Source organism: Oryctolagus cuniculus, chromosome 8, assembly GCF_051225735.1.
Source record: "Oryctolagus cuniculus isolate XC-2025 breed Fujian yellow rabbit chromosome 8, ASM5122573v1, whole genome shotgun sequence".
NCBI lineage: Eukaryota > Metazoa > Chordata > Mammalia > Lagomorpha > Leporidae > Oryctolagus > Oryctolagus cuniculus.
The window spans coordinates 29,508,581-29,531,718 of NC_142874.1; the positions used below are offsets into that span (position 1 = coordinate 29,508,581).

Genomic DNA, 23,138 nt, shown 5'->3' on the forward strand with positions numbered 1-23,138 from the left:
GAGGCCAGCCTGGAGGAGTACTCAGAGGGGGACAGATTAGGCTCAAATGAGGTTAAGGGGGCAGGGAGAGTAAGACAGAGGACAGAGCAGCAGATCCTGGAGTCCTTTCCATCTGAGGGAGTCAGGCTCCTTAGCAGGTTTGAGCAGGGAGAAACAAACTGATCTCTCCCCGCAGTGCATGTTTGGACACCACTGTGAAGAGATCACTTGGGGTGATGGGGGGCCGATTGCACAGCTACAGGGTGAGCAAGGAAGGCCAGGCTCTGGAAGCATCTTGCAGGAACAGATTTCGCTGCCAGATTAGATGAGAAACAGAAAGGGAAGTCAAGGACATCGCCAAGGATGATGAGAAAAACATGGAGAGAGAAGAGAGAATGATAGAGACGCACAGAGGGACCTCCAGGTGCCTGTGAGGTCAGACAGTGGGCGCTGGCATTGCACACAGTGAGTTTACAGGGCCCAGGAGACAGCAACTGAGAGCAGATTCAAGATACGAGTCATGGGGTCAGTGCCATGGGGCAGCAGGTAAAGCCGCCGCCTGCAGGGCCAGCATCCCATAATGGCGCCGGTGCGAGACCCAGCTGCTCCACTTCTGACCCATCTCTCTGCTGTGGCCCGGGAAAGCAGTGGAAGATGGCCCAAGTGTTTGGGCCCCTGCACCTGCATGGGAGACCCGGAAGAAGCTTCTGGCTCCTGGCGTCAGATCAGCCCAGCTCTGGCCATTTGCAGCCATCTAGGGAGTGAACCAGTGGACGGAAGACCTCTCTCTCTCTCTCTCTCTCTGCCTCTGCCTCTCTGTAATTCTGCCATTCAAATAAATAAATAAATCTTAAAAAAAAAATACATGAGTCACAGAATTTTCAGCCAATTCTTATCTGGTAGCTGGAGTTAAGAATTTGATACTTGCGACAGTTCATCCTCAAGTCATGAGATTGGTTGACCAAGGAGATGGCAACTCATTTTGATAACTGATAATTTTTTTCCAGGTTTGTTTCAGATTTCATTGATTTAAAAAAAAATAAGGGTTGGCGCTGTGGCTCACTTGGTTAATCCTCCACCTGTGGCACCGGCATCCAATATGGGCGCCAGGTTCTAGTCTCAGTTGCTCCTCTTCCAGTCCAGCTCTCTGCTGTGGTGCAGGAAGGCAGTGGAGGATGGCCCAAGTGTTTGGGCCCCTGCACCCGCATGGGAGACCAGGAGGAAGCACCTGGCTCCTGGCTTCAGATCGGGCACAGCTCTGGCCATAGCGGCCATTTGGGGAGAGAAACAACGGAAGGAAGACCTTTCTCTCTGTCTCTCTCTCTCATTGTCTAACCCTATCTGTCAAATGAAGAAAGAAAAAAATAAACCACTGTAGATATATTTGAAGCCCCCTATATATTTCTCAGAAATTCCATTCTTCTCTTTTTTTATGTTTATGTCTTTTTTTTTTTTTTTTTTTGCCTTGAAAGAATCAGAGAGCGAGAGACAGAGACAAGAGACAGAGATAGAAAACAATCTTCTATCCACTGGTTTTCTCCTCAAATGCCCACACAGCCAGGGCTGGGCCAGGCCAAAGCAAGGAGCCAGAACTCCATCCAGGTCTCCCAAGTGGGTGGCAGGGACTCATGGACCTTAACCATCATCTGCGGTCTCCCAGGATGCACATTAGCAGGAAGCAGGATTGGAAGTGGAGTGGCCGACCCTTGAACCAGGCACTCTGATTGCAGGCATCCCAAGTGGTGAGTTAAGCTGCTGCATCAAAGACTACCCCTCATTCTCTCTTCTAAGAAGCAGCTTCTTCCTTATATGTATATCATGCCCATGCACGATATAAATGTGCATACATTACAAGTAGTGTGCCCCTGGCCGGCGCCGCGGCTCAATAGGCTAATCCTCCACCTAGCGGCGCCAGCACACCAGGTTCCAGTCCGGTCAGGGCGCTGGGTTCTTTCCCGGTTGCCCCTCTTCCAGGCCAGCTCTCTGCTGTGGCCCGGGAAGGCAGTGGAGGATGGCCCAAGTGCTTGGGCCCTGCACCCCATGGGAGACCAGGAGAAGCACCTGGCTCCTGCCTTTGGATCAGCGCGGTGCGCTGGCCGCAGCGCGCCAGCCATGGCAGCCATTGGAGGGTGAACCAATGGCAAAAGGAAGAAAAGACCTTTCTCTCTGTCTCTCTCACTATCCACTCTGCCTGTCAAAAAAAAAAAAAAAGTAGCGTGCCCATAAATGATATGAGAGTCACAACATTCTCTAACTTACTTAGCTACATAAGCAGTGTGGTTTGGAAATTCACCCGTGTGGATGTGTGCATGGCTGTGTGTATATGTATGTGTATGCAGTTATTTATTTTTACTGTGGAGTACTGCATTGTAAGAATATCCCACTACTGGGGCAGGCATTTAGCCCAGCGGTTAAAACACCCACATTGGAAATCCCCGGATTCGATTCCTGGCTCCAGCTCCTGACTCTGGCTTCCTGTAAATGCAGACACTGGATGGGCAGCAGCCCAGTCCAAACCCAGTTATTGCAGGCATCTGGGGAGTGACTCAATAGAGGAGAGCTGTGTGTGTGTGTGTGTGTGTGTGTGTGAGAGAGAGAGAGAGTCTCTCTCTGTTTCTTTCTCTGTGTGTCTGTGTCCGCCTCTCAACAAATATTTTTTAGTTTATATTCTGTTCCACAATATTCTTTTCCTTGTTCTACAGATGGGTTGCATCTATATAAACAATCCTGCAGTGACACTGATGCAAACTCACCTCACTCAAACATCAGAGTTTCTCCAGGGAAGCTGCAGATTGCGGACACAGCACATCTTGAACCTGTGTAGCTTTTACTGGTTCTGTTTCTGCCACCAGCGTGCCCACTGCCTCAGACCTTTGGCCTTACTTAGTCATAAATTTTATCAAAAGGAAGAGTGTTGAATAGGGCCTCGCTGTAGCTTTAATTTTCATTTCTTAGATGCACAAGGACCTTTAGATATCTTTTTACAGTTTTACGGGCCATTCCCCACTAGCTTCTCTATTAATGACCTATTTCTCCCTATTCCTATTTCTCTACTGTCTCATTCCTGTCTTTCTCATGAGTTCTAGGACATCTTTATCCTAAATCTTTTATGCTAACCCTGTGATGCTTATATACCTTCTAAATGACTTCCAAAATCTGTTTTGTTATTATTGATTTTTATAATGTCAAATGTATCCTTATTTTCCTAATGACTTGGAGTTTTATACTGTCTTTGAAGGCCATGACGTCTCTACTCTGGCACCATAAAGATATTTTCCTGTATTGTCTTCTGAAAATGTGACTGTTGTCTTTCACATTTAGATTTCTGACCACCAAGATTTGACTTATGGCGTGGTGTTATGTACAGAGAGACTTTGATTTTTTATAAATATAGATATTTTAAAACATACCATTTGCAAAGTAATTTGCTACTTTCACAGGATTTGCTTTATTCTGTCTGCCATATACACATTTACATTTGGAATTTTTTCTGCTTCCTTTGTTATCTCTTCAGTTTGGCTAATTTTTCAACCAATTATCCTCTTACTCTCGGGCCTTTAATACACTTAACTGCTGTCTCAAGAACACCGTCCCCACCTCTACAACACGGAAACCTATGCCTCCAATGTGACACTGACAATTCTAGCAAATAAAGGTGTGGAACAACCTTACTTCATGTTAACTCCAATAATCCTGGCCAGCGCTGTGGCATAGCAGGTAAAGCCACCATCTGCAGCACCGGCATCCCATAAGGGTGCCGGTTCCAGTCCCAGCTGCCCCACTTCTGATCCAGCTCTCTGCTGTGGCCTGGGAAAGCAGTGGAAGATGGCCCAAGAGCTTGGGTCCCTGTACCCGCATGGGAGACCTGGAAGAAACTCCTGGCTTCTAGCTTCAGATTGGTGCAATTCCACCCATTGCAGCCATCAGGGGAGGGAACCAGCAGATGGAAGACCTCTCTCTCTCTCTCTCTCTCTCTCTCTCTCTCTCTCTCTCTTCCCCTCTGCCTCTGCCTCTCTGTAACTCTGCCTTTCAAATAAATAAATTAATTTTAAAAAAACTCCAACAACCTTCTCTGCTGAATCACCTTGTCACAGGCGCCACCAGCCCCTCCCCCAGGACCTCACCTACTCCCCAAATCCCTCCCCTTTTGTGCTGCGGCTAACGTAACCAAAATCACAATCACCACAGAACTGCCCGGAACCTATGACTGCTGACCATACCCACAACCAGTTACAATGACATCACTGCTGACACTTCACTCCCTCCACGTGCCTGACACCAGACTCTTCCAAGACTTCCTAAAAAGGCAAGTAAATGGGAGGTGCCCAAATATTGACTCTCCCCCTACCCCTGGAAAACCCTGCCCCACATAACACCTCCTAAGAATATTCTATCCTTCCCATCTCTCAAGTTCATCTAAAAGAGGTAACTCAAACCTGGCTGGGTGCAGCTCACTCTCAGGTACACCTGCGCTTCCTGTTGAGTGTGTACTTTCACTTTATGGATAATCAGTCTTATTCCTCTGCCAACCTTTACTCACATCTAAAGATCAAATTCTTTCTTGCATTACAGATAAGAACCTGAACCCAGCCACCCAACAATTCTCTTTGTCACCTCCTTGTTCTCACTGATCATTCTTGCTGACTTTAAGATCCACATAGATGATGTATCCAACATCAGGCCTTGAATTTTTATGGTCTTGCTACAGCCACACCTCAACAACCCACTGCTTTCATTATACTATTAATTATGCTGACATTATTATGGAGAAAAAGGTAAAGATATGTAAGCGGTGTAGAGTCATTTAAAGCAAACACATAAATGTTTTTAAAATCATACCAATCAATCAAGTTGAAAAAAAAGTATCTCTCAATGTGAATTTTCACCACATACAATAGATGCAGTCCACCATACTCAAAGATATTTGGCATTGTAATCCATAAGCTGTACTTTGGAAATTTATATTCATTAAATAAAAGTTTAAAAAAAAGATATTTGGTTACAGCCACAGAGCTATTACAAGCAAGATAAATACCTGCTTACAAAAGGTAGTTCGGACCAAATATCTCCAGCGTAATCTTCTATAACCTCGGATTTCAGAGGAATTAGTCCAAGCTTGGGAATTTCTTGATTTGATCCTGGCAATATTCAGAAATACAATTGATATTTGAACACTAAACTCTAATTAAAATTCACCATTCTGATGCAGGCATTTCTGCAATAGCAAAACTAAGCCTAAGTAATCTAAGTAATCTCTCATTACCAAATAAATAGAAACTGAATAGAATTTCTACAAAGTAGACGTTCAAATCACATTTCTGCTCCACATATTAAGCCACAAATGTAAATACTCATAGGTGTAGATTTCAAAATCTTGCAAAATGTAAGTTTGTTTTAAAATTCCATTTTCCATTAACTATTTAAAGTGTGAGGATACTAAAAGATAAGTTCATTTTGGTGCAAAGTTGTTTGAAATCCCACATAGTTTTTCCCTAATACTCATTTTCCATTAATTTTTTTGAAAGCTCCTCATATCTGAATGGAGTTAGGTAGAATTTATTTTAAGAGTCAAAGAATCACTATGTAACCTAGAAAAGACAAATATTTATTCTAGACCACAGAAAGATCTCTGCTTATTTTTCCATAGGTCAAACCAAGAGAAATAAATTTGTTTAATAAAAATGTTTTAAATTTAAACATCGGTACCAACAAAATGCATTAATTTATTTCCACATCTTGGGCTAGCGAAAATTCAAAAGAACTTTTGTATATTTCATTCAACTCCCAAACCTTTTTCTGCATGAATGGACTCATCTGATGTGTCAATCACAACACCTTAAGACCTATTTAAATTTAAGCTACTTCTTCATAGAGCTTTAGGGAAAAAGTTGCCTTTGGTAAAAAAAAGTAGTAAAGCTATGACAACGTTTTCTGTACCTGACTACGGAGACAGACAGACACGGATTCAAATCCTCTCTCTTCCATGAATTTGCTGTGTGATCTACAACAACCTTCCCAAGATCTTACCTCTAAAATGAGATTGATAATACCACCAGCAAGGTTGATTGGGAAACCAACTAGAAAAATAAATAAAAACAATCGCAAGGCAAAGGAGTTGCTAGAGGAGTAGAAGCTATTCAGTATGACTATCCCAGCCAAAAGGCAAAACTTATAAAGACCAGACCTATTTTCTAAACAAGGATTGCACTGCTAATCTCTTTCCATCTGGAATGAGATTCACTTTTAAAAAACTACTGGGGCTGGCACTGTGGTGCAACAAGTTAAAGCTGTTTGCAACATCAGCATCTCATGAGTGCTGTTCCAGCTGCTCCACTTCTGATCCAGCTCCCTGCTAATGCTCTTGGAAAAGTAACAGAAGATGTCCCAAGTGCTTGGTCCCTGTCACCTCAGTTGGAGACCTGGATGGAGTTTCTGACTCCTCGCTTCAGCCTGGACCAGCCCAGTGGTTGCAGCCATTTGGAAAGTGAAAAAGCAGATGGAAGATCTCTCTCCTCTCCCTCTCTCTCTCTCTGTGCCATTTTGTCTTTCAAATAACAAGCAAATCTTTTCTAGCAAACTGCCAGCACCTTTAGGCAATGTTTCCTTCTGTGTAAGGAACAGTCTGGAAGTTGTCCTCACGGGCATGGAGTCTCCAAAGTCACCACCCTCTGACAAAGCTAACGTTGTGTTCCACAGCTTGTGATATGCGTGCATCAGAGCGTCACCCAATTCCAAGTCCAGTCCTAGGGAGGAGAAGGTAACAGATTCCAATTCATAATCAAAGTCTGAATTTATGTGTTACAGGTGTCTGAGTTATTCAAGTTTATAGTTACTAGCTTCTAATGTTAGATGCTTAATGCAGGACAGAATATGATATTTTCATTACGTACTCAATATTTGAAGACTGCTAGAGCAAAAATAAAATTGATACTGCTATTGTTATATTTTTCTGCCACAAAAAAAAGCAGGGAGCAGCATTGTGGCACAGTGGGTCAAGCTGCCACTTGTAATACTGGCATCCCATCCTGGACACCTGTGATACTGGCATCCCATATTGGAGCACTAGTAGGAGTTCCGGCTGCTCTGCTTCCCATCCAGCCTCCTGCTAACACTCCTGAGAAAGGAGCAGATGATGGTCCAAGTGCTTGGGCCCCTGCCACCTGCATGGGAGATCCAGGTGGAGCTCCAAGCTCCTGACTTTGGCTGGGCCCAGCCCTAACCATTGTGGCTATTTGGAGAGTGATCCAGCATATGGAAGACACACACACACTCTCTCTCTCTCTCGCTCTCGCTCTCACATGCACACATGAGTGAGCATCCTTCAGAAAATGCTCCAAGCTGGTACGCCACTTCAGTTTCCATGGGAACAACATCTTATCTGAAGCAGCCAGCAGCAAAGCTACATTGTCATTTTCCAACACATACACAAAATCTGGTGTAGGAGGGTTCTTCAAAAACTGTATGGAAAAATGGAATTAAAATTTGATTCTGGTGCAAAAAAAATTGAAATCTATGCATAAGGTGTTCTTCATACTCATTTTCCACAAAGTTTTTGGAGATTCCAGAAATTTTTATACCAAAATCAACTTATTTTATTATACTTTACTTCTTGCATTTTTAATTAACATGCAATACTTGCACACCATTATGGTGCATGGTGCAATATTTCAACAGTGAAAGCTAATCAAATCGGGAAATCAGCATGCCCACCTCCAGCTCCTCTCCACACTGTGCAATGCATTATTATGGGCTACGGTCTCTCCCTGTGCTGTGCAACACTAGGACCAGTTACTTCTGTCTAGTGGGGTTTTAGACCCTATAGCCAACCTCCCTCTAATTCCCTCCCTCCATCCCCTCCAAGCACTACTGGTCACTATTCTAAGTTCAGATAGTCTCTTTTTTCTTTTCCTTCCACATAAGAAAGAAGATGTGGCATTTAATTCCATTATCCATGAACACTTTGAAGCACCTCATATGGAAGACACAGAATAAATTACAACTCCGTAGTTCCTTTCCATTTATCTTCCTTTTTTTCCCCAAGTAACTAATCAATTACCCCATAATTATTCAAAAAAAAAAAAAAAAACCCTCTTATAAAGACCTCTCAACTGAACCTTGTGAAAATACAGACTTTCCAGGCCGGCGCCCGCGGCTCACTAGGCTAATCCTCCACCTAGTGGCGCCGGCACACCGGGTTCTAGTCCTGGTCGGGGCGCCGGATTCTTTCCCGGTTGCCCCTCTTCCAGGCCAGCTCTCTGCCTGTGGCCAGGGAAGGCAGTGGAGGATGGACCAAGTGCTTGGGCTCTGCACCCCATGGGAGACCAGGAGAAGCACCTGGATCCTGCCTTCGGATTAGTGCGGTGTGCCGGCCACAGCGCCAGCCGTGGCAGCCATTGGAGGGTGAACCAATGGCAAAGGAAGACCTGTCTCTCTCTCTCACTATCCACTCTGCCTGTCAAAAAAAAAAAAAGAAAGAAAGAAAGAAAGAAAGAAAGAAAGAAAGAAAGAAAGAAAGAAAGAAAGAAAGAAAGAAAGAAAATACAGACTTTCCACAGAAAATATCTTCAGGGTGGTTGGCCAGCATCCCACATGGGCGCCAGTTCAAGCCCCAGCTGCTCCACTGCCAATCCAGCTCCCTGATACTGGCCTGGGAGAAGCAATATAAGATGACCCAAGTCCTTGGGCCCCTTCCACCCACACGGGAGATCCAGAAGAAGCTCCTTGCTCTGGGCTTCAGCCTGGCCCAGACCTGGCCATTGCAGGCATCTGGGGAGGGAACCAGGGAACCAGTGGATAGAAAATGTTCTCTTTCTCTCTCTCCCTCTTTCTCTCCCTCTATAACTCTGACTTTCAAATAAATACATCTTTTTAAAAAAAACATATCTTCAGAGAAACTTTTTATGTAATTCAACCTAATTGATGCATGACTAACCCACTGTCATTATTTATTAGATACAATTCTCATTCAGGCATGGACAATGAATTTAAAAAACTATTTAATGAATAGCTATTTAAAACATACCTCTGTGATACTCAATTTCATAATAATAAGCAATATTTTTCCATAAAATATTATCAGTTAAGTCAGGGAGGCCGGTGAAATCCACACTCCAATTATTTGTAACTTTTAATTGTTTTAGGATGAGAAATTCACATTGTTTTAGCTGGAAAAAATACAAAAGGACAAAAGAGAGAGAGGAACAGGTGTTAATGATATAAAATCTTCCAAAAATGTGACTGTGTCAATTAAGTTTCCCTGAGCATCATCTACTCCTTGTACAAAGACGAAGGACATACAGTGAAGACCAAGAGCTTAGAGCCAGTTACCTTCTTCCGGTCCATCCCATTGCAAAATAACAAGGGCAATATCCAAGGGGTCTTCAAAAAGTTTGTGGAAATTCACGATACCTTGTAGTTCCATGAAATTTTTAAAAAATATTTATTTATTGTGCTCGCTTCAGCAGCACATATACTAAACTATTTATTTATTTATTTGAAAGGCAGAGTTACAGAGAGGCAGAAGCAGAGAGAGAGAGAGAGAGAGAGAGAGAGAGAGAGAGGTCTTCCATCCACTGGGTCACTCCCCAGATGGTCACAATGGCTGGAGCTGCACCAATCCAGGAGCCAGGAACTTCTTTCAGGTCTCCCACGTGGGTGCAGGGGCCCAAGCACTTGGGTCATCTTCTACTGCTTTCCCAGGCCACAGCAGAGAGCTGGATTGGAAGTGGAGCAGCCAGGACTTGAACCGGCATCCATATGGGATGCTGGCACTGCAGGTGGCAGCTTTACCTGCTACACCACAGTGCCAGCCCCTTTCCATGAACTTTTTGAAATAACCGTGTATAACCTTTGAGGTATTTTTCAGTGCTAACATTAATTTTTTCTTCTGAACTCATCCCAATCATAATTTCAATAAATACTTCCTCATTGATTCGAACTAATAAATATATAAAAGTAGTGGGCATTTAACTGCTTTACTACAGATTTACAATTAAAAGTTGTTTATGGTATCATTTCAAGAGTTAGGTCTATGGGGCCTTTACTAGGCATCCCATATGGGTGCTGGTTGAAGTCTCAGACACTCTTTCTCCAATCCAGTTCCCTGCTGATGCACCTGGGAAAGCAGTGGAAGATGGCTGGCTTAAGGGCCAACACACTGTGGCGCAGTGGGTTAAAGCCCTGGCTTGAAGCACCGGCATCCCATATGGGCACCTGTTCGAGTCCCGGTTGCTGCTCTTCCGATCCAGCTCTTCGTTATGGCCTGGGAAAGCAGTAGAAGATGGCCCAAGTCTTTGGCCCTTGAACCCACGTGGGAGACCCAGAAGAAGCTCCTGGCTTCAGTCTGGGCCAGCCCCCACCATTGTAACCATTTGGGGAGTGAGCCTGTGGAAGAAAGATCTCTCTCTCTCTCTCTCTGCGGCCATTTGGGGAGTGAACCAGTGGATAGAAGACCTCTCTCTGTGTCTCTACCTCTCTCTGTAATTCTGTCTTTCAAAGAAATAAAATAAATCTTAAAAAAGAAGCGAGATCGACCGGCGCCGCGGCTCACTAGGCTAATCCTCTGCCTAGCGGCGCCGGCACACTGGGTTCTAGTCCCGGTTGCCCCTCTTCCAGGCCAGCTCTCTGCTGTGGCTAGGGAAGGCAGTGGAGGATGGCCCAGGTACTTGGGCCCTGCACCCCATGGGAGACCAGGAGAAGCACCTGGCTCCTGCCTTTGGATCAGCGCGGTGCGCCGGCCGCAGCGCGCCAGCCACGGCGGCCATTGGAGGGTGAACCAACGGCAAAGGAAGACCTTTCTCTCTGTCTCTCTCTCTCTCACTGTCCACTCTGCCTGTCAAAAAATAAAAATAAAAAATAAAAATAAAAATAAAAAAAAAGAAGTGATATCACAACTAACTACATAAAAGCATCAAACTGTGCTAAGTACAAAAAACCAAGGTTTTCAAATTTTCCTAAATTTCCTAAGAACTTACAAAGGACTTTTGTATTCCCATCGTCTCTGTTTCAACTGGCTACAAAGTGTGAAATGCAATGAATGTAAACTCTTTATTCATTACTTCACTATTTATATAATACTCATTAGAGTTGTTTTCTTCAGTGTGGGGGTTGTTTTATACTAGGGAGGACTACATTTTTGTATGGAGTGCTTTTATCTAGGACTCAGTTTTTCAAGGAAACATGCATTGTTTGTTGGTAGCCATGTTGAAGATGGATACAGGAAACAAAGAACCTTTTAAGATGACTATAAAGGGCCGGCGCCGAGGCTCACTAGGCTAATCCTCTGCCTTGCGGCTCCGGCACACCGGGTTCTAGTCCTGGTCGGGGCGCCAGATTCTGTCCCGGTTGCCCCTCTTCCAGGCCAGCTCTCTGCTGTGGCCAGGGAGTGCAGTGGAGGATGGCCCAGGTGCTTGGGCCCTGCACCCCATGGGAGACCAGGAAAAGCACCTGGCTCCTGGCTCCTGCCATCGGATCAGCGCGGTGCACCGGCCGCAGCGTGCCGGCCGCGGCAGCCATTGGAGGGTGAACCAACGGCAAAAAAGGAAGACCTTTCTCTCTGTCTCTCTCTCTCACTGTCCACTCTGCCTGTCAAAAAATAAAAAAAAAAAAATTAAAAAAAAAAGATGACTATAGAAAGCAAAACAGTATCAGTAGAGACACAGGATTGCACCGTCCAAGTTTTGCCTTATTGAATTTTGAGCGCTTATGAATTTCCAGGTGGTTCACTTACCATTCTTAGAAATGGAGAAAGTGTTGCATCCCATTTGTGAGTAATGATTCTACTCTTAGCTCTTTGGATCAGAGGTAAATGCTGAAGGAAAATCACACTGAGACAGTACATTCGGCACAGGTCTGCTGCTTCACTGAGTGTGGGTGCCTCCTTCAAATCCTGGAAAAACATGAATTTTTAAAATGTCCACTTGCACAGGCAACATAAAAACTCAGATACAAAGGTGGGCCTTTGGTGCACGGGTTGAGTCTGCTTGGACACCTACATCCCGTAACAGGTGTCTAGGATGGAGTCCCAGCTTTGCTTCCAAGACCAACTTCCTGCTAACGCCCAACCTCCTAACGTTAAGACCCCAGGTGATGACTGCCACTCAGCTGGGAGAACCACACTGAGATCAGAGCCCTGGCTTCAGCCTGGCCCAGTCCTGCTGTTGTGGGCATTTGAGAAATTAATTGGCAGATGGGCTCGCTTGCACTTGCTCGTGTTCTCTCTCTGCTCTCCCTTTCAAATAAATAAAAACAAAGAAAGAAAAAATTTTAAAGAGAAAAATACAAACAAGAAGTCAAATTTTCTTGAAAAAATTCAGACATGCAGTAACAGTATTTTAAGGCACCTTACCCAAAATTCTCCCATGTGACGATTTAATTCTTTTGGGGGTAATTTTATCTCTAGAAAAATTCTACTAAGCATGTGATGGATGAAAAACAACACAACTAGCTGTGTTGCCTAGGAGTGAAAGCTTTGCCTAATACATGAAGTTCTGAAATTCACTGTATCTAAACCTTGCATTTGATAAAATGGTAGTGGATGGCCTCTGTTTAAGGACATGTCCAGCATCTAGTTATTCATGTCCTCAAAAGCAGAAGTACCAGGGGTTGCAAAAAAGCTGCTTCTTGTCACACCTGTTCCTGTGTAGAACCAGGGCTGAGCACGGCTGTGCTCTATATGGTAAAGCAACGTAGCAGAACAGAAAAGGAAAAAATGGGTTGCATCCCAGCTCTGCCCCCGAGTAGCTGTTTGACTTTTACTTACCATGTAGTAGACCACCAAGAACAGTAAAAAGTTGGTGACTGTATGCCCACTACAGCAAGGATTGACAAGTAATTCAGACTCTACTAGCTCACTACTGTTACAAATAGGAGCAACCTTATCATTACAGAAAACGTGATGCTGAGCCACAAAGTGGACAGTGGGCTCATCGTCAGGTCCCACTGCCTATCGCTTTGACAAATGCTAACTTCTGTGCAATGTCACCACGTATGCGTTGAAACTGGCCCAGGAGATTGCAAGCAGCAATGATGACCAGCTCTGAGCCAGGGGACAGAAGATATGTGTCCTGTGATCAGAGATGAAAGAGGTGACAGATTCATCTCAACTATCTTATAAAGAATCTTGCCAGCTTTCATAAGAATGAGATCATAATGATATTTCCATGCTTAGCCAGCAAACATGTGATCCACACGTCGTATTTTCTGTTTGACCTTGAGCTTATGCATAGGGCCACCACCCACAAGCGCTGTCACATCATCAAAAGTGGCATGAGACAGGCTCATTGGTTTTGAAGGAGTCTCACCTGTGTATCACAGTTTTCTGTGTATGTGTTTGGGTTTCCACGGTCTTCTAAATCTAGTAACATTTTTTTGTAGAGCTTTAGTGCCACCGAGCATGAAACGGAGCAGACAACACCTCGGATTTCAGCTCCTTGTGGCCACAGGTCCTGAAGCAAGGACAGGGTTTGATGCACCTGAAATAGAACACTTTGTCAAAAAAACAGTGATTCCAAGAAACAAGATTCAAAGCTGACATAGTAATTAATTCTAGAAAAATACTGAAAGTTTATCTTTCAAAAACTTAAAGAAAAACATATAAGATAGGCCTGCAGAATTTGGAAAATGATGCTGAGCCAGTATTTCATAAGGTCCTAAGTGACATTTTAATATTAATAACTTTCTCCTGCTGATCTACAGGCCATGGCAAATCCACAGGTCTCTGTGTGATTAACCTGTGGATTCTTCAGTGTTGTCAGCCCAGACACTTGCCAGGGGCCAGTGAAGACACTGAGATGCATGGCATACACACTGCTAACGATCAACAGCTCTACTCCCATAAACTGATACGAACGACTGCTACCAAAGGCGTGATCACGAGAACCCTTGTATTTTGGGGAAAGTTGCAAAGGCGCGATAAATCACAGCGCTCAGCAAGAGATGCAGACAGGAGCAGACGGGGGCGATGGAGACAAGATGTTTATCTGAGTCCGTGGTGAGGCATCAGGATTTGAACCAGGAGACGCAACACCTCCTAAAAGCTCGAAACAGTCATTGAACAAGTCACCTGGTCTCAATTCTTTCACTTAAAGACGTCAGTTCAGTGTCTACATGCTATGTCGGGTCTCACAGGGGCTTTACACTAAGACTGAAAAGAGCACCCCCAGGGAGTTCCGAGCAGGAGAGCATCAGCACACATAGGCTGCCCTTTGAAATCAGAGGAACTCAGAGGATGAAATCGGCAGCCCTATTTCTACTCTGTGTGCTCCTGGGGGCCTAAGGAGCAGGGGAGGGCCACTGAGCCCCAGGAAGGGCTACAAGTTTGGGAAGGAGAGAAGGACAGGGTAACGCTTGAGCACAGGCTGTTAAAAAACCCCACCTATGTAAAACAGGAATGAGAGTGAGGACATGAATAAAAACCATAGCTAGAGCCACAGTGAACGCTCCGCTGCAGCTCTAAGAGTCCCTCCCCTTCTCACAGCTGCTCAAGGAATCACCTGCATCTTTCTCCGTGCAACATTACAGTTGGTTACTTGGCTCACATAGGTTAAAATTCCTATGAAAACAAGACCCCTTTCGGTCTTGTCCGCCACTGTAAGTCCAGCACCTAGCATGACACGTGGAATGATGCATCCGTGTCACAAATATTGCTGTATGGTTAAGTGAGAGAGTGAATGCAGGGAGAATGGACAGAAGAATCCAATGACGTGGGGACTTTTAGTTCACCTTAGAATAGGGGACACTAAATATCTGGATGCTCATACGTGTACTGACTCCACAGTCAGGTGAACCCCGTCTCATCACCACGTCATGCCTAGTCTTCCAAAAACACTGTTCTATGGACTGTGGAACCACGTGAGATGGCATGATTCAGGAAATCAGAAGTACAGAGTAACCACTGGCTTAGGTTACCTTCCGGAGACGTTCCCAAAGGCCAATGGCTTCCTTGCATTTGCTAACCTCAAAGATCCCTTTCCTTTCAAGATCTGAACAATTCCCGTCTTCCAGGAAGCCAGCACCCACAAGAGCCACCTCACCCATCACAAGAGTAAGCCCTGGGATCGTTAACATTATCACAGCACTGGCCTCTGGCCAGTATCACCACACATTGCATACAAAGTATTTTGTAGAAAATATTTTTAACCAACTTCAGGATGTTTTGATAACAATTTAGCAAGACCCTTTCTGCCTCAGAGGAATGCGGCTTGCAAGAGAACACTTCCCAGAGATGGAAGGCTAGGGAGTCAGGGGGCGTGAAGGCGAGCGTAGGACAGGCCTGTTTGCTAGAAGCAATAGCCATCAAAGGTATATTTCCTACACGCTGAACTTTAGTTTTAGGAGCATAGTCATTACCTCTTTCTGCAGGTCTTCCACATTTAATTTCAAATGACCACACACAGATATTCTTGCTTCCTGTGACTTTTGGAAAACCAAGGCATGTCGCAGCTGTTTCTCATGCTACACACACAGATACAAAAAAAAAAAAAAACAAGTATGTGTACACATCACAAACCTCTAGTTAAACTAAATACAAGGTGGAAAGTCATGTTTATTTGGCTACAGGAAAACAAAAAGAAAGCCATCAATTCAAATCAAATAAACTTCCATTATGTCTTCTTGAACTAATGCTGAGGACATTGCAATCTAACAACAACAAAAAAAACCACTTCTACCTAGTTCCATAAAAGCAACTATTTAAAAAGTACCAAATGGTATGAGCACTGAGCCTTGAGACTGACACCTACATCCCACACGGGAATGCTTGGATCTGATTCCCAGCTCCAGTTCCTAACTCCAGCTTCCTGCTAATGCACACCCTGGGAAACCAGTGACGGCTCAGGGAACTGGGCTCCCGCCTCCCATGTGGGAGATCTGGATTGCATTCTAGCTTCAGATCAGCTCAGCTCCAGCCGCTGCAGCCAATTGGAGAGAGAACTGGTGGATGGAAGATCTTTCCCTCTGTTTCTCCCTCTCTGTCTGCTCTCTCTGACTCTGTCAAATAAATAAATAAAAATCTTTAAAAGAAAAAAAAATAACAAAGGAAGGGGGGGTGTGGGAGCATGGGCACGAGGGAGGGGAGGGTGGGAAGTATCACTATGCTCTAAAACTGTACAGATAAAATTTGTCCATATTACAAAAACAAAAAAATTATTAAAAAAAACTATGCATGTTCAATTTTTTGCACCAAACTTAGCATCTTTAATTCCATTTTCCATGAACATTTTGAAGAACTCTCCTAGGTAATACATATTCAAACAAGTACACATCTGAGTGTGTGTCCCTATGAGCTGTCACGTGCACACATATTTGTATAATTTATGCAGGAGAAACAGAATTTCCCACCTTGGTGCTCTCATGTCTGGTTTCTCTGGGTTCCTCCCCTCCATTTCCTTTTTTTTTTCTCTCTCTCTCTCTCTCTCACTGTCAGTGGACAGTGAGAGAGAGACAGAGAGAAAGGTCTTCCTTTTCCATTGGTTCACCCCACAATGGCCGCTGCGGCTGGTGCACCGCACTGATCCAAAGCCAGGAGCCAGATGCTTCTCCTGGTCTCCCGTGCTGGTGCAGGGCCCAAGCACTTGGGTCATCCTCCACTGCACTCGGGGCCACAGCAGAGAGCTGGCCCGGAAGAGAGGCAATCGGGACAGAATGCGGGGCCCTGACCGGGACTAGAACGTGGGGTGCCGGCACCGCAGGCGGAGGATTAGCCTAGTGAGCTGTGGCGCTGGCCTCCATTGCCTCTTGCCCTTGAACTTGGCCCACACCCTTCTTCCTCATCTCACCGAATCACCCAAAGGCTTCATCCCCAACAAGAATTTCTCTCTTTGCCAAAACTCAGAACTCACTTCTACAAACCTGACTTGTAAAGCCAGAGCAAAACCTTCCTGCTTTCCACGTTAAAAGATTCCTTCAGAGCCTTCCTAGGCCCAACCTCTTGAACAAGGACTCACATTATCAGGGTTGTTTCTTCCACATTTACACAGCTCACTTCTTCTTAGGCAGTTCAACTTGACTTACCATTTCAAAGAATTGTCTGTGCTCAAAGCGACTTGAGGTATGATATCCATAAATTCTAAGGACATCCGACTCTAGCCCCAAGGGCTGTACTATATTGATTTTCTTCTGAAGAGCATGAATGATAAAAATGTTTAAAAAATCTGTTTGTCGAGCGGTGATTCCTTCGTCTGAGACGACCAAGAAATGCGGGTAGCATTCCTCAAGAAATGTGTTCCATTCTGGAGACAAACAATTGGAAAACTCAGTATGAACAGTGACATCAGTATTGTATTCTAAATGTTGAATCAGGGCAGTACGAAGGGCCAGAAAATGAGGGCAGTTAAAATATATATTTTCTGCATCCTGTAAAAAAAAAAGGAAACAAGTGTTAGTATTAGAGATAAAAAATGAGTGTCTAGTTATTTTTGTGAAGCTTATGGGAGTTACTGTGCTAACATGATAGAAAGAGCTAAGATGATTAAACATGTTCTATGCAGCCTCTACAAGTGTAAGTAGATAAGAACAAACTCAGTGGCCATTCTCCTCTGTACAACATTTACTATTAGCCCTTTCAGCAGAGCCTCTAGTTACAGACTGAAGAAGCAATATAGCTAATAGTTAAGTAATGATGGGCCACGTTTCGAAATGATTGACTCTGTTTTCCAAGATGAGAACGGAGAACGAAATATCTGTTACCTTAAAAAAGACGATTACAAATCTGGCTTCCTTTTGAATGAAGTCGTGCAGAAACCGCTCCATAATGTAGAAGAAGTGGAGGGTTTGCCCCATCTTGAGGTTCACATGGAGAGCACAAGTGAGGAGTAAGGAATCTCCATCAATCAAAAAAAATTCAGATTCAACGAAGTCTTTCAGCAAGCTGACCCTCCTGAATAAAATACAGAACAGGCGGAGACTGTGGACAGAGCAGCAGCCTCAGAGAAAATCCACAGTTTGATTGGGTGGGCAACTCTTCTTCCAGTCTAAGAAATTTAAAGAAAAAACTAAGCATAAATTTCTGTTATCTTTAACAGTTTTCCAGGGCACTTCCATGATTTTGATAATAGAATAAGCCCCTGGTTGGAGCCTGACATCCTAAGAGTGGAACTGCAACTCACTTCAGTGTACGCGTATGCTTAAATTTATGCAAAAAAAATTCATCTCCACATACATTTTAGATTGACAGGCTTACTGTTATGTACTTCAAATGTGAAACACTAAATCAGTCATTATCCTTGTTCAGTTATATGCTGTTTATTTATTCAGTTCAGTTATTTGCTTTTTAAGCTAATGTACAATCAACATCTGTGACGTCTTCACTCAACCCAGCAACAAAAAGATTTTTCTTTTTTTTTTTTTAATTTTTTTTTGACAGGTAGAGTTAGTGAGAGAGAGAGAGACAAAGAGAAAGGTCCTCCTTCTGTTGGTTCACTCCCCAAATGGCCACTACGGCCGGTGCTGCGCCGATCCGAAGCCAGGAGCCAGGTGCTTCTTCCTGGTCTCCCATGCGGGTGCAGGGCCCAAGCACTTGGGCCATCCTCCACTGCACTCCCGGGCTACAGCAGAGAGCTGGACTGGAAGAGGGGCAATCGAGACTAGAACCCGGTGCCCAAGATTTTTCATAACTTATATCTTCCCAGTGAGTCGTTTCCAAAGCTCATTACCCAGCCTCTCCCCTCAGAGGCAGCCACTGCCTTGAATTCAATTTTACTCAGTCTCACTTCACTTTTTAAGTTCTTATGATGTATATTATGCTTAATTTGTAATTTTTATCAGAAACGCATCCCACGCCTTTTCTGAAATTTCTTTGTTTAACTCAAGTACTAATTACGATTAAAATCCCGCATGTGGTTATAGGATGCTATGCTTGAACTACTGCACTGTGATGTGTACATCATAACTGATTCTGTGTCCTCCTTCCCATGGGCATCTGACTTGTTTCTATGCATTTTTTGATACTGCCAACTGTGCTGCAAGGACTATTCTCATAGCTTCCTGAAACACAGGTTTCCTCAATGCCCACTCGACTGAACTCAGGCAAATGGAATTACTGAGTTGCAAGTTATAGGGTAGCACCAAGCGGTTTCCAAAGTCATCACAGAGCTACACAGGCCTTAGCAGGTATCAGAAGTTATTCCAGCTACATCTGGTGGTGTATAAAAACAAGAACTGCTAGGACGTGGGTTGTTACTAGATATAATTCCTTTTAATTAAAGGAAAGCATTTGGCCTATCTGTTAGGATGCCTATAACCTACATGCGAGTGCCTGGATTTGAGTCCTGGTTTCAGCTACCAATTCCAGCTTCCTGCTAAAGCACACCCTGGGAGGCAGTGGTGATGGCTCAAGTAGCTGGCTCCCTGCCACCCACACGGGAGACCCACACTAAGTTCCCAGCTCCCAGCATTGACCAAGCCCAGCCCGGCAGTCCCAGGCATTTGAAGACTGAACCAGCAGGTGGAAACTAACTCTCTCTCTCTCCCCTTCCCCCTCCCTCTCTCCTTCTCTCCCTCTCTCCCTCTCTTTTCCATCCTGCTCCTCTCAAACTAAAAACTCAAACACAGTAGGAAAATGTTAACTCTATGTATTCTTTCAGAATTCACTTCCCGCAAATTTCAACACATAATGTTTTGGCTAAGACCAAATGCTCTGGATTCTAAGCCTGCTCCTACGTGACTTTAGACAAATTGCTTGTCTATCCTGTGCTACAGTTTCTTGACTTGCAAAAAAAAAAAAAAAAAAAAAGAATTCAGAACAGCTAATCCTTCAAACAATTGCTGTGAGGATTAATGAGATAAACATGAGTGGTTAGAACCAAAATATGTTTAGGCCATAATCTATACTTAAAATATGCTTGTTATAAAGAATGTTTTGAGTTTTTATTTTACTTTGTAGTTGAATATAATTGGTATTGTAGTATTATAAATTCCATTTTGATTCTAAACTTATTCTATTGTAAATTAATTGAGAAAATTGGAATGAGGCACCAAATGCCAAGATTAGACTCAATAAACCACCAGTGGCAGGAACATTTTTACTCTCTTCACTGTGGTGTGCAAAGTCCCTAGCACATTAGCAAGCACACACAAATGGTTGTCAGGAAAACAACACAACACACTGGCGTGGTGCAGTCATCGTTGCTGATATTATAGAATGTTTCACCGTTGGTCAACTTGTGCCAAAGTCAGTTTCATGAAACTTGCGCAATGTTTTAAATGGTATACAATGTTAGTTAAACAGCTACTTTATTATTGTGCAGTATTAAAAGAAAATTGAGTCTTTTCTCCACTTATACCCCTCTTCAAATTCTTCAATAACTTACTCCTGGCTACCGAATGACTTAGACCATAACATTTCCCAAGGAAAGATTTCTCTATTTTTAATAACATTAACTTTTTACCCCATTGGAAGGTTATACAAAACAACTTAGCAGGAAGAAAATTTAAAAAAAAATATGCCATGCAGAGGGAAATAACATGTCGTGATGTGTGACTTTGAACTATTTGTGTTATACTTACTCGGATTTTGACAGGTGGGCCCAAAGGTACCTGGAGAGTTTCTTTAGAATTTCCCCACATTCAGTTAATCCTTTCAAAATAAATAACAGAGGTTTAATATTCATTTTTTTAAAGATTTATTTGTAAGGCAGAGCAACAGAAAGGGAGGGAGAGATCGACCCAGGAGCCCAGAACTCTGCTTAGGTCTCCCACATGATAGCAGGGGCCCAAACATCTGGGCCATCTTCCATTGCTTTCCCCGGCACATTAGCAGGGAGCTGGATTGGAAGTGGAGCAGCCAGGACTCGAACTGGTGCTCACAGGGGATGCTGGCATTGCAGGCAGCAGCTTAACCTGCTGTGACACAACACTAACCTCTCATATTCAGTTTTAAAAGACAACTTCTGCTGATGACTTTGACTAAATTTGTATTTTATGCAAAGCTGCAAACACATCAATGGAACGTTCCTAAGAATGTGAAAGACACATCGCTGTCTCCATAATGACAGCCTGCCTACCCCACTCACTAAACAGAATGATTGTGGGCCAGGGCAGCCAAATCATACAGTTTTGAAATTAGCTTTTTCATAAATTCTCAGTCACAAATGAATTTTATGATATACATAAATCTTTAAGAAATCTGCAAAATACAAATGTAAACAAAACTTGAGCAATGTGCCACTTCCAAAGTTAATTCATGTGAATATTTTATATGGAGAGACACAGAGAGAGAGAGAGAGAGAGAGATGTTAAATAAACATCTTTTAATTAAAGGAAAGCATTTGGCCTGTTAGGATGCCTATAACCTACATGCGAGTGCCTGGATTTGAGTCCTGGTTTCAGCTACCAATTCCAGCTTCCTGCTAAAGCACACCCTGGGAGGCAATGGTGATGGCTCAAGTAGCTGGCTCCCTGCCACCCACACGGGAGACCCACACTAAGTTCCCAGCTCCCAGCATAAATAAATAAATAAATTTCTAAATATAAATTATATATATAATAATATATAATATATAATATATTATATATAATATAATATATATAATATATATAAATATATAAAATATATATAAAATATAATATTATATATTATATATATAATATATATTATATATAATATAATATAATATATATAAAATATATATATAAAATATAATAATATATATAATAATATAATAATAATAAATAAATAAAATAAATTTCTAAATATCTACATCTACCTTCAAAAGTTCTGCCACGGTGCCGCGCTGTGACGCAGTGGGCTAAAGTCCCAGCCTGCAACACTAGCATGCCATCTAGGCATCAGTTCGAGTCCCGGCTGCTCCACTTCCCATCCAGCTCCCTGACAATGCTCCTGGGAAAGCAGCAGAGGGTAGTCCAAGTGCTTAGGCCCCCTGCACCCACGTGGGAGACCCAGAGGGAGTTCCTGACTCCTGGCTTAGTCCTGCCTATTGAGGCCATTTGGGGAGTGAACTAACGAAAGAAAGATTGATCAATCTCTCTCTCTCCCCTCTCCTTTTCCCCATCTTCCACCCTCTGTATCTCTTCTTCTCTGTTGTGTCATTCTACCTTGGAAATAAATAAATAAATAAATCTTTTCCCAAAGAAGAGGAGAAGCATGAAAGAAACTCACATGCATGGGTAATCTCTCACCTGATTCTCCCAACTGACAGCTGTTCTCAACTGTAGCTTCAGCTCCTGGAGGTGTCTCTTCATTGATTTCAAACTGCAGTTGCCTGGAAGTTGGCTCTTCTACGATGCCTTCTGAGCTCAGGTCATCTTCTTCTTCAAATTGATCAAAAGAGGACACGCTCTCCGTGGTCTCACTGGCTTCAGAGCTATCATTTTCAGTGTCACTGTCACTGTCACTGGAGCTTGACTTTTCACCTGCCACAGCAGGTGCAGTAGCCATGATCTATAAAAGCAAACCTATTAAGCATTACCCATTTTTTAAAAATAAGATATCACGATAGTTCACTCATTCAACAGTAACATCTGCTTTATTACTTCTCTCTCTAAATCTTCCCAGTTCGTATTTACCCAAGAGTATATTTTTCACAATCCTTCCCCCAAATATGTTTGCTGCAAGTCATTCAAAAGAAAATGGTGTGGGGAAGGCACTGTGGCATAGCAAGTTAAGCTGCCGCCTGCAGTGCCAGCATCCCATATGGGTGCTGGTTCAAGCCCCAGCTGCTCCACTTCTGATCCAGCTCTCTGCTATGGCCTGGGAAAGCAGTGGAAGATGGCCCAAGTGCTTGGGCCCCTGCACCCATGTGGGAGACCCAGAAAAAGCTCCTGGCTCTGGATCGGCACAGCTCTGGCCATTGTGGCCAACTGGGGAGTGAACCAGTAGATGGAAGACCGCTCTCTCTCTCTCTCTCTGCCTCTCCTTCTCTCTGTGTGTAACTCTGACTTTCAAATAAACAAATAAATCTTAAAAAAAGAAGAAGAAGATGGTGTGGCACCACTGCATGGCACAAAACACTTCTGAAAATACCTGAAGCTGCTTCAAAAAGCCTGTGAAAAATTGAACTAAAAGGACTTTTTTTTTTTTGTAAAAACAATGAAATCCATGCATGGTTTTTTCATAATAAACATTTCCCACAAACTTTTTAAAGTCCTCTCATGCATGAAAGTCACATTTACAGAGAAAAAAAATAGTGTCTGCAGAAGGATGT

General features: G+C 43.4%; 1 protein-coding gene across 1 annotated transcript in view; it reads right to left on the bottom strand.

Moving 5' to 3' along the window:
• Positions 1-22,404, bottom strand: part of LOC103346374 (putative ATP-dependent RNA helicase DDX60) — an 84,806-nt gene extending 62,402 nt beyond the window's left edge. Inside the window, 10 exon segments of the mRNA XM_089301763.1 lie at positions 5,015-5,117; positions 6,567-6,722; positions 9,002-9,143; positions 11,708-11,866; positions 13,281-13,451; positions 15,328-15,432; positions 16,990-17,331; positions 17,665-17,854; positions 20,482-20,551; positions 22,114-22,404. Coding sequence (XP_089157889.1) covers positions 5,015-5,117; positions 6,567-6,722; positions 9,002-9,143; positions 11,708-11,866; positions 13,281-13,451; positions 15,328-15,432; positions 16,990-17,331; positions 17,665-17,854; positions 20,482-20,551; positions 22,114-22,372 — 1,697 coding nt within the window. The 5' untranslated portion in view covers positions 22,373-22,404.
• Between the last annotated feature and the right edge of the window lie 734 nt (positions 22,405-23,138).